Source organism: Sitophilus oryzae, unplaced genomic scaffold (assembly GCF_002938485.1).
Source record: "Sitophilus oryzae breed Bouriz unplaced genomic scaffold, Soryzae_2.0 scaffold_1227_pilon_pilon, whole genome shotgun sequence".
NCBI lineage: Eukaryota > Metazoa > Arthropoda > Insecta > Coleoptera > Curculionidae > Sitophilus > Sitophilus oryzae.
Window position 1 is genome coordinate 369,305 of NW_022145868.1, and position 15,977 is coordinate 385,281.

The 15,977-nt window shown below is 31.8% G+C and overlaps 1 protein-coding gene across 9 annotated transcripts in view; it reads right to left on the reverse strand.

Annotated features, from left to right (window-relative positions):
* Nucleotides 1–15,977, reverse strand: part of LOC115874102 (basement membrane-specific heparan sulfate proteoglycan core protein) — a 220,336-nt gene that overhangs the window by 15,173 nt on the left and 189,186 nt on the right. For all 9 annotated transcript variants that reach the window (XM_030889171.1, XM_030889169.1, XM_030889167.1 and 6 more), the window contains 21 exons: nt 15,175–15,315; nt 14,076–14,357; nt 13,524–13,729; nt 13,234–13,459; nt 11,850–12,020; nt 11,086–11,792; nt 10,781–10,983; nt 9,550–9,855; nt 7,569–7,729; nt 7,131–7,305; nt 6,613–6,764; nt 6,328–6,505; nt 6,052–6,271; nt 5,638–5,900; nt 5,025–5,205; nt 4,527–4,754; nt 4,288–4,460; nt 4,086–4,100; nt 3,169–3,252; nt 2,308–2,499; nt 975–1,235 (listed from right to left, as the gene is read on the reverse strand). In XM_030889171.1, the coding sequence (XP_030745031.1) occupies nt 975–1,235; nt 2,308–2,499; nt 3,169–3,252; nt 4,086–4,100; nt 4,288–4,460; nt 4,527–4,754; nt 5,025–5,205; nt 5,638–5,900; nt 6,052–6,271; nt 6,328–6,505; nt 6,613–6,764; nt 7,131–7,305; nt 7,569–7,729; nt 9,550–9,855; nt 10,781–10,983; nt 11,086–11,792; nt 11,850–12,020; nt 13,234–13,459; nt 13,524–13,729; nt 14,076–14,357; nt 15,175–15,315 (4,525 nt within the window). The remainder of the gene's footprint in view (nt 1–974; nt 1,236–2,307; nt 2,500–3,168; nt 3,253–4,085; nt 4,101–4,287; nt 4,461–4,526; nt 4,755–5,024; nt 5,206–5,637; nt 5,901–6,051; nt 6,272–6,327; nt 6,506–6,612; nt 6,765–7,130; nt 7,306–7,568; nt 7,730–9,549; nt 9,856–10,780; nt 10,984–11,085; nt 11,793–11,849; nt 12,021–13,233; nt 13,460–13,523; nt 13,730–14,075; nt 14,358–15,174; nt 15,316–15,977) is intronic.

The window sequence follows — 15,977 nt, forward strand, 5'->3', positions numbered from 1 at the left end:
TTATTTTTTAATAGATAATGTGTTGTTTAGTGAATTATTGACTTCAAGTGAGTGAGATCTATCCATGTAAGCAATACTCCTATAAGGATATTATAGTTATTTATGTATCAAAGGAATTATAATTAATATAATATTGATTATTATACCGGGTGCCTCTTAAAAGTGGCTCACCCCTATCCTATAACTTTTTTAATTTTTCAGTTAAAAAAAAATGAGTTTTGGTATGTTAGTATGGCATAAATTAGGATTGATTGACTTATTCAATTGTTTTCGGTCACTTCCTGTTTTACCAGAAATGACAACAACTTTTGATTTTACATTGCACCCTTAGTATATTTTTATTAGCTAGAGAATGACACTCTGAATAGAATGACAGATCATATGTCACCTTTTGACATTTTCGCTTTAAAAAAATCGTATTTTGAATTTCAATTTTAAAACACTAATTTTAACTACTAATTATATCAAAATAAAAACACTAAATCACCACAATACACCAAATTTGTGGGGATTTAGTATTTTATTTTGCTGTGTAACACCAAAGGTTCCTACCCTCAACTGTAATACTAATTATATGTCAATCAATTCTAATTTATGTCATATACAAAAATACCAAATCTCGTTTTTTTATCTGGAAAAATTAAAGAAGTATTGCAGGATGCGTCTACGGCAGATGGTGGATAATCGATCTGTGATGATGAGTTCACATTTCCATTAAAATGGAGGAAATAATAAAAAAAGGTAAAGAAGCACGACAAGGTATTACTTCCACCTAAAAGTGCATCTATCCATTTACCAAAAAGAATATAAAAAATATATTCAGTGGTTGGGATAGAAAAATATTGTAGCAGGGGAGACAGACTTGGCAAACTTTGCATTTGAATTGTGTTACGTATTATATTATATATATTTACCTCATAGGAGTATTACTTATAGGGGTCTATCCCACTGAAGTTAATTCTCTAATTACTTACAGGCTACTACTACTTCAGCAACCGAATCAGCTTCACCAGCTGAATTTCTAGCGGCACATCTGTACTTTCCAGCGTCGTCCTGGTGTATATTGCTGAATCTGATGTATCCATCTCGGGTATATACCGAAGCTGGCATTGTTCTATTCACCGGATACCACTGGATGTCTATTGGCTGGTCGCCAGTAGCCGAACACTGAATGTATGCATTGTCTCCTGGCTCTACTACTTGTTTGGCTGGATACAGACTGATTCGAGGTGGTGCTACAATTAAAATTATGAAAATAGCGTATAATCTTAATACACTTCATTAATCATTATATAGGTTTACTTAAATATTAAACTTAGCTTTAATAAATATTCAGATTTATTTTAAATTAACTAATGATTGGATAAAACTATAGCTATATGGCGCAGTCTTCTAAATCCCACTAAAGTTCCTAGATAGAGTACCAGAACTGGTTTGTCCACTAATTTTTGAGTCAAAATGGCAGATACCGGTAGTAAAAAAATGAAAGTAAAAAGATTTTAGGTTATTTTAATGTTATTCAGATGGCAACAGTTGGTTTTTTACTAATCCTGGAGCCAAAATGGTAGATATTGGTGTCATGTCTGTATAGATTTTATATCATTACATTGCCATTGAAATCATAACATTTTGTGACAGAAATATAAAGTAACATTTATTTTTGTTCATAAATTACTTTTATTAAACCTGTGTGTACTTTGTGTGAAAACCTGTAATAAATAATTTTGTGAATTGACAGTTTAAGAAAGTTACGAAATGTAAAATAATTGGGTTGGAAAATTTACTATTTTTGTTGAAAGAATGTAATTCTTGGCAATTTACTAAATAATGTATAAATCTATAACATTTATAAGATGCACTGTTACCAAATTAAGACTAAAATAAGTTAACTATATGTTACTACATTATACTACAGCATTATCTAGAATACTAATCAGATAGAACAAAAGATGCAACTAGATACTGGCATAAGATGGCCTCATGAGAGCCGATGAAAACATACAGTACCTCTACGTGCACATATGTCTTCCTCGGCTTGATGAAGCAAAGAGAATATATATATGCGTTAGCAAGCAATTGAAGAACGTGAATTAAATCATATTAAAACCGTCAAGCGAAATAATACTACTTTAAATATATATTATTAAAACGACACTTTAATCATATCTAAGTTCTGTCAATAAGTAATAATTTTAGTAGGTTCGTCAAAAAATATTTTTTAAAGAGAGTAGTTTGGTACTGCTGTGGTTAAACTTAAACTTTCAAAATTACAAGAAAGCTTAAAGAAGTATTTTATGGTATACTTACAGATGACGTTGAGACGGCTAAATATTCTATAGCGTATATTTCTGGATGGTAAAGCATATACGACACACTCGTAGTCTCCGGCTGCAGAAGGCTGAACGTTATCGATATACAAAGTTCCGTCTGTGATATAAGAACTCTCTGGAAGTGAGCCGTTATTGGATCGTATCCAATCGACCTGGTGCTGGACATTATCTAAAATGCATAAAAATAGTTATACAATTATTATATTAGACTTGACTTTTTTTGGATGTGAAGGGTCCACCTGTTTATTTCCAAAAGTGGTTCACCAATTTATTTTTTTTAATTTTCCAGATAAAATAACGAGGTTTGATATGTTAGTATATGACATAAATCAGGATTGGATGACGTATTCAATTATTTTCGTTCCTTTGCAGTTTCACCGGAAATGACTACCAACTTTTGATTATTAAAATATTATATTTTTTAAAGAAAATGCCAATATATGATATGTTATTTTATTCAGATACAATTTTCTATCAAATAAAGTAAAAAATACCGAGGTTACTATTTGAAAATTAAAAATTGTAATCGTTTCCGGTGAAACAGGAAACGACCGAAAATAATTGAATCAATCTTAATTTACACCATATACTAACATAAGAAGTATGTCTTTTCTTTGTCTTAACAAAATAAAAAAGTTCTAGGGGTGAGCCACTTTTAAAAAACACCCGGTATAACATTTGTGTTCATTTTCGTTAGGTAAATGAATACCAAAAGATATTTTAAAAACCTCTTATAGGTAGGTATATAACACAAAATAATCTCTTTTATCTTTCTTTCAAAATACACATTTAATTATTTGAAGTTGCTATTAAATAACTAATTTTGTAGATACTTTACCTGAAGCTGTCACTTTGCAATGTAACTGTGCTCTGGCACCTGCAATAGCTGTAAATTCTTCGGTCTGTGATGGTGAATCTCCTCCTATAAATTCACAAATTATTAATTTCCTAGAAAGTTACTGATATTTTTTGTTTAAGCGATAGTAAATCTGAGAACGTGCATATATGAACTTCCTAACGAACTATTTTTGTACTTTTGTTACTGAAGAATGGTTATTAAAATCACTATTTTATAGAGTATTTTACAATTTTTTTTTATTAAAATCAGTAAATAGTTTATTTGATTATTTACACTAGGCGTGTTTACTATACCTATATACAATTTCATAAATCATATTAAAACTATTACTCTGTATGTAAAAATGAGTTAAAAATGAAGTTCATGCCTCTTTATTATTAATTTATTTATGACGATGATGATGATATAATAATTTTTACACCTTTGTGACTCATTACTGAAAGAATAGGGTACCTGACAGGACTTAAATATAATCTTCTTTTTTTTTCCTTTCAAAAAGCATTTTGTTGTATAATAAAATTTGTTTATGACTACAAAGACACTAAGACACTACTACAAAGACACTAAGAAGTTTATGACAGTGACTAAATTCAGTTACATTTACAAAAAAAGAAATCTTTTTACATTTTACTTTTAACTAGGTAAAATATCCAACTCTTCCAGTAATAATGTTGAACGAAAAAAAAGTGAACCACTAGTATATTTTAAATAAAACAAAGTGATTCGAAAATATCCTTATTAGTAACACAAACATCAATAACGAATATAATTTAACCTAAACTATCTACTTTTAATAGATTATATGATTAACTCTGTTTTTGTTTATTTTATTGTACAAAATATTTTTGAATCAATCTGCCTTTTAATATTATTTATTATAGGAATGAAGCATTTACCTGGATAGTATCGGCCTAAGCATATCAACGACGAATTAGTAGAGGAGCGGGGCAATATGTATATAAAGCAAACACCACATAATTATTATTAATTAACAAATAAGAAAATCGTAAAAAGCATTAAAATTCTAAGCGGAATTTTTAAATATTGACCTTTAGCCAAAAGAAAAAAATAATATTCTATCCAATTAGAATAACTTACCCGGATTATCCCCTCTTTCTGGTAAAACGTTGAGTTGAACACGTGTTTCTGATCTTCCTGCATCGTTTACTCCAGCACAAATGTACGTTCCTGAGTCTTCTAATCTTATTCTGCTAAACTCCTGAACTGCCACATTTCCTGTTGCTCCTTGTACGTATGCTGGTCTAGAATATCTATAATAAAATATATTTACAAGGTACAAACATAAGAATAATAAATATCATTAATTTAATATTTACCCATATTCAGCTTTATTCCAGAATACTTGAGGATCTGGCACTCCAATTCCTCGGCACTCCAAACGCAAATACTCATTAACAGCCTTCGTTATTACAGAATCACCGGGAGTCACATAAAGCTCAGGAAGAGATATTACTGATATCGTAGCTGTAGCCTTTGCAGTTCCTGCCTCATTTGTAGCTGTGCACAGGTAATCGCCAGCTTCGGCACGTGAAATACCTACAATCCTAAAAAATATACCAGTAAGTTATATATTGTTCTTCTTGATATCATAATGACACACTTAGAAAACAAATAAAAATTACTCGTGGTCATAGTCCGTGATTATCAAATACGTAATATAATTGATCAGCATAGCTATCAATACATAAACGCAAAAATTTTCAATCATCAAGTACAAAGCTGCCGATATCAGGCATGTTATTAAAATCGATTTTAACGTGTTCATTTTAAATTTTTTGTCATTGTCGAAAGTGACATTTTTCAAATTGACTTACTTCAAATTTCCTCCTGACATGACTTCGACGTTTGGATTGAACGGAATGTTGTTCACTCGGCTCCAGGTGATAGTAGGAGATGGATATCCTTGAGTGGCTCTGCATTGTAATTGGGCAGTGTTGCCGGCTGTTACTGTTAAGCTTCCTTCTGGGTATAGACTGATGAGCGGTGTTTCAAAGCCTGAAAAGAAATGGTAATCCAATACAGTAAAGTTATGGAAGATTTCAACTCGAAAGAGGAAAAATTTCAGTTGATTTGAATTTATTTTTTAGTGAACGATGTATAATAAATTATTCTCTGTGTGCATTTGAGTAGTTCAATAGAGGTAAGCCTTAAAAAATAGTTTTTTAATATGCTTTAAAATCTAAAGGTATTATTTGAAACTGAAAGAATGCCATGAAAATTAGAGAAGATTTTTAAAATTTCGAAATATCCGACCAAGGCAAGACTGAAAAAAATCTATAGAGCTTTAAAAAAATCTATTTGCGACTTCGCTGTAAAAACATCAGGGAATCCAATATTTGGACAGTTCAAAAACTGCATTGGATTTCCTATGTTTCCATCGACGTAGTGCGTTACCAGATATAATAGAAAAACTAAAAATTAACTTACGTGTTACTTCGACTGTGGCCACTGCCTGATCCACTCCTTTACCATTGTCAGCAACGCACAAATAGAGACCTCTATCTTCAATGTGCGCGTTTCTTATGTGCAAAGTGTTCCCGATTTGTTCAAAGTTGGGGCTCAAGGCGCCATGAGCTCTGGACCATTTCACTGTTGGTGTAGGGTAACCTGTGACCTCGCAGACAATTTGAGCAGAGTCGCCTTGTCTTAGATTGAATCTGTCCTGTGATAAACGAGCAGTTGGGTAGCTTCTAAATAAAATAAAGTTTATTAATAAAAGAAATTTGGACAAATACATAAAGGAAATAAGTTTATGTTTCTTAGACGTGTTTATTCCTAATACAAATCTAATTAATTAATAGTAAATATTAATTAACAAAAAGGCGTTGGGGTAATACATACCCTGATTCTCTAGCTATGTTTACAGTGACTGTTTGAGTGCCCCTGGTTCCATCATATGACGTAGCAGTACAAATATATACCCCAGAGTCTTCAGGTTGGATATTTGAGAAAGTCAGCAGTCCACCCTCATCTCTAGATGTGTAAGGGAAGCTTCCAAATTCTTTGGACCAGGAAATTGATCTGGCACGGTCAGCTATACATCTCAATACAACGTTGTCACCTAAAAGACAGGATATTAAGGAAAAAATATCTCGAGCAAGTATAAATTGATATAACCTGTTTTTCCTTCGTAGTATTCCGGTGTTATTTCTACTCGCAACACTGATCCTGCCGTCACTTGGATCTCGAAACTCTTCGAGTCCTGTCCGGCTCTGTTGGTAGCCGTGCATTGGTAATGACCAGCGTCCGTTGTTCTGGCTTGGAGAATTCTGAACACGCCCAGATCGAATTGATGCTAAAAATAACAGCTTGCTATAATTGTAAATGTCCACATAATTTAACATGATGCACAAAAGTGTGACCAGTGTTAAAATAATTATATTGTATTTTAATATGACTTACTGCTGGATTGATGGGCTGTCTGTCAATTCTGGAAAGAGAGTACTCTGGAAGGGGATTTCCGGTAGCAGCGCATCGAACCTCGATAAGTTGACCTTCGCTAACTTGGATGAAAGGAGCCGAAAGTGCAATGATTGGTGCCTCAGCGCGTACATCTAAACAAGGAAGAAGTTAAATCAATATACATATATTAGAGATATGAAATGGTTTATGGCATTTATACTTTTCAAACAGGAAGATGTATTGATGTAAAACTATGATTTTATTTCAAATATATGTTCGAAAATCCAGAGAAATTTTAGAAGCTCTAAATACATAAAAAATGATATGTGTGCAAAACAAAATAAAAACTATAACTAAATATTTCACTTATAATTATAAATTGCCACCGTTATTTATACCTACTTGCATTTTTCATAGCTTCTGTTACTTTTACTAAAATGCAGCATTGAATAGCAAGATATTAACATTTTATAATATTAACAAAATTATACCTGTAAAATATAGAATATATGTCTTACCTCCTACAGTAATGCTTATACTCTGAGCAACTATCGAATATCCATCATCCGCTTGACAGGTATATCTTCCGGAATCACTAACGGCAAGGTTTCGAATGTATAAGATACCTCGTCCATCATCAATGGCATGATAGGGTAGTTCTCCACTGTCTTTGGTCCATGACACTCTAACAGGCTAATAAAGAAATTTTAGTCGACTTTAGTATTACAAAAATGATTCTAATTTTGAATTGACAAGATGAATTTTCATTTATATCTATTTAATGCTGTCATCTATAATATTAAGTATCCTGATATATTTTTTTTCATTTTCGAGCCGTTTAAATTCTTTATAGTATATTTTTATAGAAAGCTTACAGTTTTACGGAAATATCCTAAATTTTGAAAATATTGCATAACTTAACAGAGTATGAGGTCCACTTTATGTTTCATACTTACGCCTTTAGGTGAGAGTCTAGATACAGCCGAACAATTCAACCTTACAGAGCTGCCAATTTCATAAATTTCTAGTCTGTGTCCGGAGATAACAACGTCAATTGTTGGTGGTTCTGGAGGTCTGACAGTACCGCTAGAACCAGGGTCTATGGGTATCAGTTCCGCTAAAACATGAAAAATTATTACAATCTAATATATTACAGTAAATATCTCTTTGTCAGTTCGATATAATTAGGGAACCATTATTTACATATGTGGAGTTCATTTTAAATGATATCTAATTTGTTAAATTGATTTTGGTACTACCCAGAAAAAAAATGAAAAATAATAAATAAAAAAAAACTTGCGCATCTAATGAATTGTATTAGACACAAAATTATATATTAAATCTATTACTTTATTAGTAAAATTAACTTAAAAAATAGATAATTTTTTGATTAAATGTTTATGTTAAATTTTTTAAATTATTCTTGAAAATAATGTTATTTTTACGATTAACGGTTATTAAAGGACTTAAAATAAAAAAAAGAATGGAATATGTATATGATACATTTACGAAGCACACGTATTTTGTTATACAGAGTGTCCAGAAATTTCACCAATATATTTTAATCGTCAATTTCTTAAACCAAATATGAATATCAAATTGAGATTGGTCATTATTGACTTATAGTAACTTAAAAATCACAATAAAATTTATGTAACTGAAAACATTGAACATTTTTATTTTAATTATATTTATAAGTAGTTCATTTTAAGATTTTTTCAGTAGTTCCTTCTTAGCTAGTGGAGAATTAAAAATAAATATACGTACACAATTTTTGAACACTATGTATAGAAACTTTGATGTCATGATATTATACTACCGTATAAAAGTTTTATGAAATATATAGTATTACAAAAATAGCTACAGAAGCACAAGTAAAAATACATTTAATTTCTTGAATTAATGTATCACTAAAAATGCACTGGATGATATACAAAGTTTGCAAAATATGATTTTAATTTTGAAATTTAAGGATTTAAAGATAATACTTCAGGATATTTTTATCTTTAAAATTACTATATGTATATCAAGAATAAATCTTCTTAGAACTGATACCATACAATAAAAAAAAAGAGCGTCAGACATGACTTGGAAAAGATTGCCGTCATTTTGTATGTAAAGTTATATGGGAAATATCATCAATTGTCATTTCTAAGCCAACAGGACGCAGTTTTTTATCGTACGGTATTTATATTAAAAATATTAGTTTCAAAACTGAATTAAGTTGTATAGTAATTAAAATTATTTTTAGTTAACTAAAAACGTGATGTAAAAACAAGTCAAACATAAAGCTACCCATGATCAAGTGCTTATATTTGTTTATCTTTATTTCAATTATCTGTCAGTATTTCAAAAGAATATGTAAAAAATTGAATTAATATTTTTATATTTATGGTGTAGATAATAACAATTTTATAAATGTTTTCATGTACCTAGGAATGTATATTGAATAATTGAATGAAAACGACATCACAGTGGGCGTTGAAATTATATTCTTGAGTTGTCTTCTGTCAAATAGCTGAAGCTACTAACAGATACAATGACAACTACCAATCAAATGTTAAAACTACTATATAAAAGAAAGTTTAAGATTTTTTTTCATTTTTTAAAAATTCATTCCAAATAACTTAATAATATGTTTTACTATGCCTATTGTGACATCGTGTTCAATAGATCACATAGTATATTGTCCTAAATCAGTTCAAATATCTGTTAGTAAAAACCTAATAATAAAAATATTACGAAAAACACAAAACACACACAAACAAAATGCGATAAAAAGCAATAATAAAAGCCTAAACAAAATATAAAATGATAAATAGAGATAGACCGATGTTCCTGCGGACAAAAAAATATGATACAACTACACTATCTATGCCGGAGGGTGAACGTAATCTCACAGCAAGCTCTACGTGGTGATGTGGATAGTGTTCAAACCTGGTTTAACCACCACGTTCACAGCTCCGATCTTGTATCCTTCCTTGGTCACGATAACGCACTGGTAGGTTTGTTCTGTGCACCCAACCACAGAGTAAAAGGAAGCCTGGGCGCCTCCTTTGAACCGCACGGTGTTAGTGAGACGTGTCTCGTAAGACGTATTGAGATTCCTAACGAGAAAATCGTAGTTTCTTATCACGTTTTTCGTTCGGTACCTGCACGTGATCTCCTGTTGGAATCCCACTGGAGCTACAACCCTGGGCGGGGTGATTTCTATTCCTATATCGATAATGGGACCTGGCGAGACTTCGAGAGGGATGGAAAAATAGATTAGAAGAGGAAAATGTAGGGCTAGGAGTCTAGAATCGATCCTAGATTATTATAAGAGGTGAGAAGTAAGTTAAAATCGTTGGCTATAAAAATAAATTTGGTCCCAGTGAAACTTGTTAATTTGATACTAATGCGTGATTATGCGCTTCCAATTTTATCAACAATTTTCGCCACTTAAAATAGAGTCATAGTTCATGCTTTAATTGCGATCTTACATCAATATTCGTCAATTGATAAGACATCAATAACCAGTATTATCAGAAAGATTTATAGATTTTTTTTTGAGCAATTCGTATATGATTTTTTAAAAAGAAAATGTTATTATCTTAACTTCTTTTGTAATGTTTATTCGTGTTTCTATTCTTAACTAACGAGTATGCTATTATAATTTCTGTCTAATTGGTGGTGTTGATTGTTAATTAACTATTTTTTTTATTAAAAACAGCGTAATAAGTATTTACTTCAAAGAGTTCGTGTCTTAAATTGACTATAAAAAGCCTTCATCGATATTTTTACTGAACAAAACTAATGCAAATTATTTTTTTGAGACATTCTAACTAAATTTTATTAAATATGACACAAAAATCAAAAATATAAATTTTTAATAATCTAATCTGCGTTTATAAATGAAATACATAATAGTAACATAGATTAAATAATAATGATTTAAGTGGCAAAAATCAGAAAAAAATCGAATATTTATATTTCCTTTTGCATTTTCAAAAAACGTGCAACAAAATTAATTAAAAACACTAAAAATTAGTTTCATGCAACACTAAAAATTAAGTCAGCAATAAAAAAATAGTGTCTTGAGTGTGTGCAATAGGCTGAAAACAGATCTATTTTAACTTAATTCCATTAATATTTCATGCAAGTAAAAATAAAATAATGGGAATCTTACTTGATTCGCAGGTTCTTCCATAGAATCCTGGCAAACAGTTACAGATCACGCCCTGCGCGCCTGCGTACTGGCAGCTTTCTTCTCTGCTGTTACAAGGGCACCTTCTACATGTTCCAAGAGGATTTGTGCTGGAATAGGATAGGTCTTTGTAATATCCTACTGAGCAGGATTCGCATGAAGTTCCTCTATAACCTTGGGGACATCTAAAATATAAAACAAAGGTAAATATATTAATGTATTTTTATAAAGTCTTTTCGTTTTTCTTTAATTTGTAAATAAATTCTGTAATATTTTTCCTAACCTACCTGCAAATTTCAATATTAATGGCTCTTTGTTTTCCATTATAAACATCTACGGCAGTGTCCAAAGAGATGTCGCTCAAGAACGTGCTCGAAGTATCAGTAGAAAGTGTAGCTCTAATAAGAATGGATTCGATGTTAGCCAGAACAGTCAAAATATCTTCTCTGGAAGCCGGTCTGCTCTCCTTATTTTGGTCCAGCCTGTACCAGTTTGCACGTGGATGCAACCTGGCAGAGATACTGTTCAATTTCTCAGGCTTCAGTTCGTTGGGATTGGTCCAGGAAATCACGATGTTGTTCCCTTTGATAATAATATCTTTGTCTCTGGTATATTTCGCGTCAGGCAAGTCGATGTATCTCTGCATGTACTCTAGTTTACCACCATAAGACTTTATTTGATTACCAGTGAATGTACTAGGTAATGACCAGTAGAGAGTGTCTCTTTGACTGGGTGGAAAGTTGTAGCCGATTTCATTTAAAGCTAGGCTGGTTTTGAAATCCGATTCTATGCGTTTTCTGAAGTACTGATCGGTCAAAATGAAGCCGTGGTTCTCTACTATTTGTACAGGGATCTGTTCGATATAAGAACGGCTCTCTGTGCACTCGCTGGATTCCCCAGAGCAGAAACAGAACTCACAGCCTTCGATATTTTCTTCGCTCAATCCGAAAGTGCCGTTCTTGCATCTGTCGCAGTTTCGTCCTTCTACGTTGGACTAAAGATTAAAAAATATAATGAACAATATGGATTTCTAAGTGTTGAATTTTTATACTTTGCACTGGCAAGCTCCGTTGACGCATCCAGCGTATGTTGTTCCTCGCGGATCGCAATTGCATGGTTCAACTGGACCGATATATCTGCATGGTTGTCCGCGTGTTGGATCTCCGCTGTATCCTGGTAAGCATTGTTCGCAAGAATCCCCATCGGTGTTGTCTCTACAGTTCTGTAGAAGATAATAGTATCACCAATAAAGCAAAAAAATAAATATGAAATAATTATTTGTATATTAATTGGACATTTTTTAATGAATAATAAGTATCACGAAATTAATACTACAGAGCAACGCAACAATCCAAAAAAGCTTTATATCTCTAGGAATCTCGTCTGAGATTTTCCCTCCCCCCAATCATCTTTTTATTTCTACTACTACACACCGGGTGCATCTCCCCTATAACCCGCATAACTTTTTTATTTTTTCAAATAAAAAAAAACGAGATTTGGTATCTTAGTAAATTTGGATTGATCGACGTATTCAATTGTTTTTGGTCACTTCCTGTTTCGCCGGAAATAACTACAACTTTTGATTTTTAAATGGCACCCTCGGTATATTTCTACTTTATTCAATAGAAAATGACACTCTAAATAGAATGTCATATCATATGTCAACTTATGACATTTACTGCACATTTGAAACTCTCAATAATAAAATACCAAATTACATATATTTTTTAATTTAAAATATAAGTAATAGCAACCAAACTAGGTATACTAAAATACACTATATTGCACTCTATATACAGGGTGAGTCAAAACTTGGATGTTACTTTTTTCTTCACTACTTCAAATAACGAAATATGAAACAAACCTCTGTTCGTTTATAATACAAAATAGAGGCTGTGCTATTTGAAATATTGGAGAAAAATGTTGTTTTAACTCATCCTGTATATATCAAACAACACTGCAAAGAATTATTAGGTATATTAAAGGTAGATCCGTCTAAAATGTATCAAACTTTTAATCTAGGTTTTCGTAATTAATGATTCAAATGCGCGAAATTTAGTTTATAAGTAGTGATATAACAAAAACCACTCGGTAAAAAATATGACGTTATGGTATTTTTGAAATTAAAATATAGTAGTAAATTCACTAAGGTAAAAAGTATATAGTATGCCATTTAAAAATATAAAACTTTAGTTTAAAAAATGCTTAAATCGTGCAGTATATTGAAATATATTTTTAAAATGCTTCAGCTTCAGCTTTTGCCCTGATACATATAAAAAAAGTGGAATAAAAATCTCAAACTCGAAACTTAATATACTTTTTTAGAAACCTGGGTATCAGGTATATTTACAAAAAAAAAAAAGAAATAATAAATATACAATATTAATACTTGGTTAGGACCTTTTAACCATTGATGCTTAAAATATTTTATTTACCCTACAAATTCCAGTTTCTGAGTCACATTCGTTTGAGAATCCGTTACATTCGCACGGCATGCACAATTCCAAGTAAATTCCTTCCTCAGATCTGGTGTATCCAAAAGCACAATCCTCGCAAGATAATCCAGTGTATCCAACAGGACACTGACACTGTTCGACTTCCCAAGCTCTGGATAGACCAGTGTTCTGTTCAGTCGCAGTATCCAAGGACACAGATATTAACCTAGAAATAAACATATCTTTAGTTCTCTTGATTTACGATTTTGTTTCTTTATAAGGTCACTTACGCTGCTTCTTGGGTGTTGGTGAAATACGTGGCCTTGATGTAGATAGCTTGAACGTCAGCCAAAGCCATGAGTAGGTGTTCTCTGTCTGTTTTAAGACCATCGTTTCGTTGCCAGTATTGTTCCAAAAGTGGAACAACGAAGGTTTGTGGTGCGTTGGTAGATTGGGATTTGTTACTTGAGTAATGTAGCAAATTGATATGATTATCCTGTAAAAACAACAGTATTTTTTTTCTTGGTAATACCTTACTTTCTTCACTTCAGAAAGTGGTAAGATATTTATTACGTTGAATAAAAAAAAACTCAGGAAGAAATTCCATTTTAGAAGAGATGCCATTTTGAAATACCTTTATTGTCAGTTATATTTGACTTTTAATCTCTTGAAAAAAATATTATTGTTCCAAATATTTGGAAGTTCTTTGCACTTTTCTTGATTTGTATTGTAAAAAGTATATAAATCTGGAATGACATTATGCCAAGACTAATAATTGGTCGCGCCAATTGTGTTGATATGCTCGTTCCTTAGTCTTTTTATCCAATTACTTCTCTACTTACGCTAACTAGTTCCACATCTGGTGCATTGTTTCTTGAACTGGCTCCACCAGGTACAGGGGTGTTCCTTATGGTGTACGTAAGGTATCCGCCGTAAGATGTCACCTTGTCGCCAAGATATTTGCTGGGCAACGACCAGTAGTAGACGTCTGGTTGTGAGAACGAGGCGTACGATATTTCTTGGGTGTTTCTGTTCAGCGTGATACCTTCTGTAATGTCTTTTAGCTTGTTGATGTCCGTCAATTTGAAGTCAGCCACGGTGTTCGTTGTTAAAACAGAGTGAATCTAGTAATACAAAAGAAAGTATTTTAATAAATTATTCATATATGTATACTCTAGTCAAGGAGAATTTTGAATTTTTTATTTTTTTATTTTCTTGAGATTTAGGTTTAGGAGAGAATATATGACAGTGAGACATGTCTGTTATTTTAACTGAAAAGCATATTGTTTTTTTCTGTCATTTTTGGATATAGCATGGTAGTGTAGAATCAAAAAGGACATGTTTTGACATCATTCTCACCACTTTTTTAATCAAAAAATTATATTTTTGAAATAGAGAATACAAAAGCAAAAAAAAAGATGAATTTTCAGTTAAAAATAATTTTCGATATAGTCTGTCCGAGAGCCTGTCCAACGACTCGGGGAAGATTTCGACAGACGACATCCAAGAAATGACAGAAATTATAATTTGCCTGTGAATTAAAATGACACATAAAACTGTCATTGTCATGCATCTTCCCCTTGAATAGAATATAGTCTATATTGGTGATATTGCGTATATATTATTACGAGGGTTATACCACAGATTATACAGATTATAAACTTATCGTCAAAAGTATTGTTTTTCGTGGTTCCAATTTTCGGAGTCGCGCATTACTTAGTTTACTAGTTTGCGCACATAGCACGCCCACTTAGGCCTCTAAAATTGTGCACAGCGCCTGACCGGCCCAGATATTACACTGTTTAAACGCGAGTTTATTTTTGCGCACAGGAAATTTTACTCGTTTGCTCATCGTCATAAAAAACAATTTTCGTACCACGAATTAGGGACAAGATTTTTATCTGTATACTTATAGTATACCTAATCTGTGGTTATACATACCGTGTCTCTATACCAGTGGGAACTGGAACATTCTTGTGTAACACCCATACAGAAGCAGGCAATACAACCAAACTGATTTTGTGCGCTGAGGTAGAACGATTTCTCCTTACATTTGTTACAATAAAGTCCAGTAGTGTACGCCTAGAAACCATAAAACGTAACTAATTGTTTCAAACCATGTTATTTAAGCGTTTATGTGTGAAAGTGAGGTTCTCTATTAAATTGCATGGATAAATACCCGTTTAAACTACTGTGGAGTATGACAGTTAATTATTGATATACACAATAATTTATACATCGTCTAGTATATACAGTTTCTTATAATATATGGTAGAGTAAAACAAAAATATTTAAAAAACTGCAATCCTTTCCACGTTGCATAAATTTTGGTCTATGAAATACCTTTATTCAAATCTGTATTTTCAAGTGAACAAGTAAGTTTAACAAAAAATTTTGAAAAACTTGACAAATAATATCGGAAATCGGTATTAACAAATTAAAGAACGTTTTGTTGAATTGATAAATTTCAATACAGGACACCATACATTATGGTAAGAACTACACAGGGTGATACGATTGTGTAGTATACAATTCGAAAAGTCCCAATAGGAAATACCTCTTAGACGAAATATATTCAAAGGAAGATATCCAAATATATATATGGAATACTGAGGATTGAAAATGAAACATCGTGGTTTCCTTGATGTGTATTTAAAACTTTTATAGGGCAAAATATCTTGTTTAAGAAAAAGTCAATATTACTAGTTTTCAAAAACGTTTTTAAACACCGATATCAGCAAAAC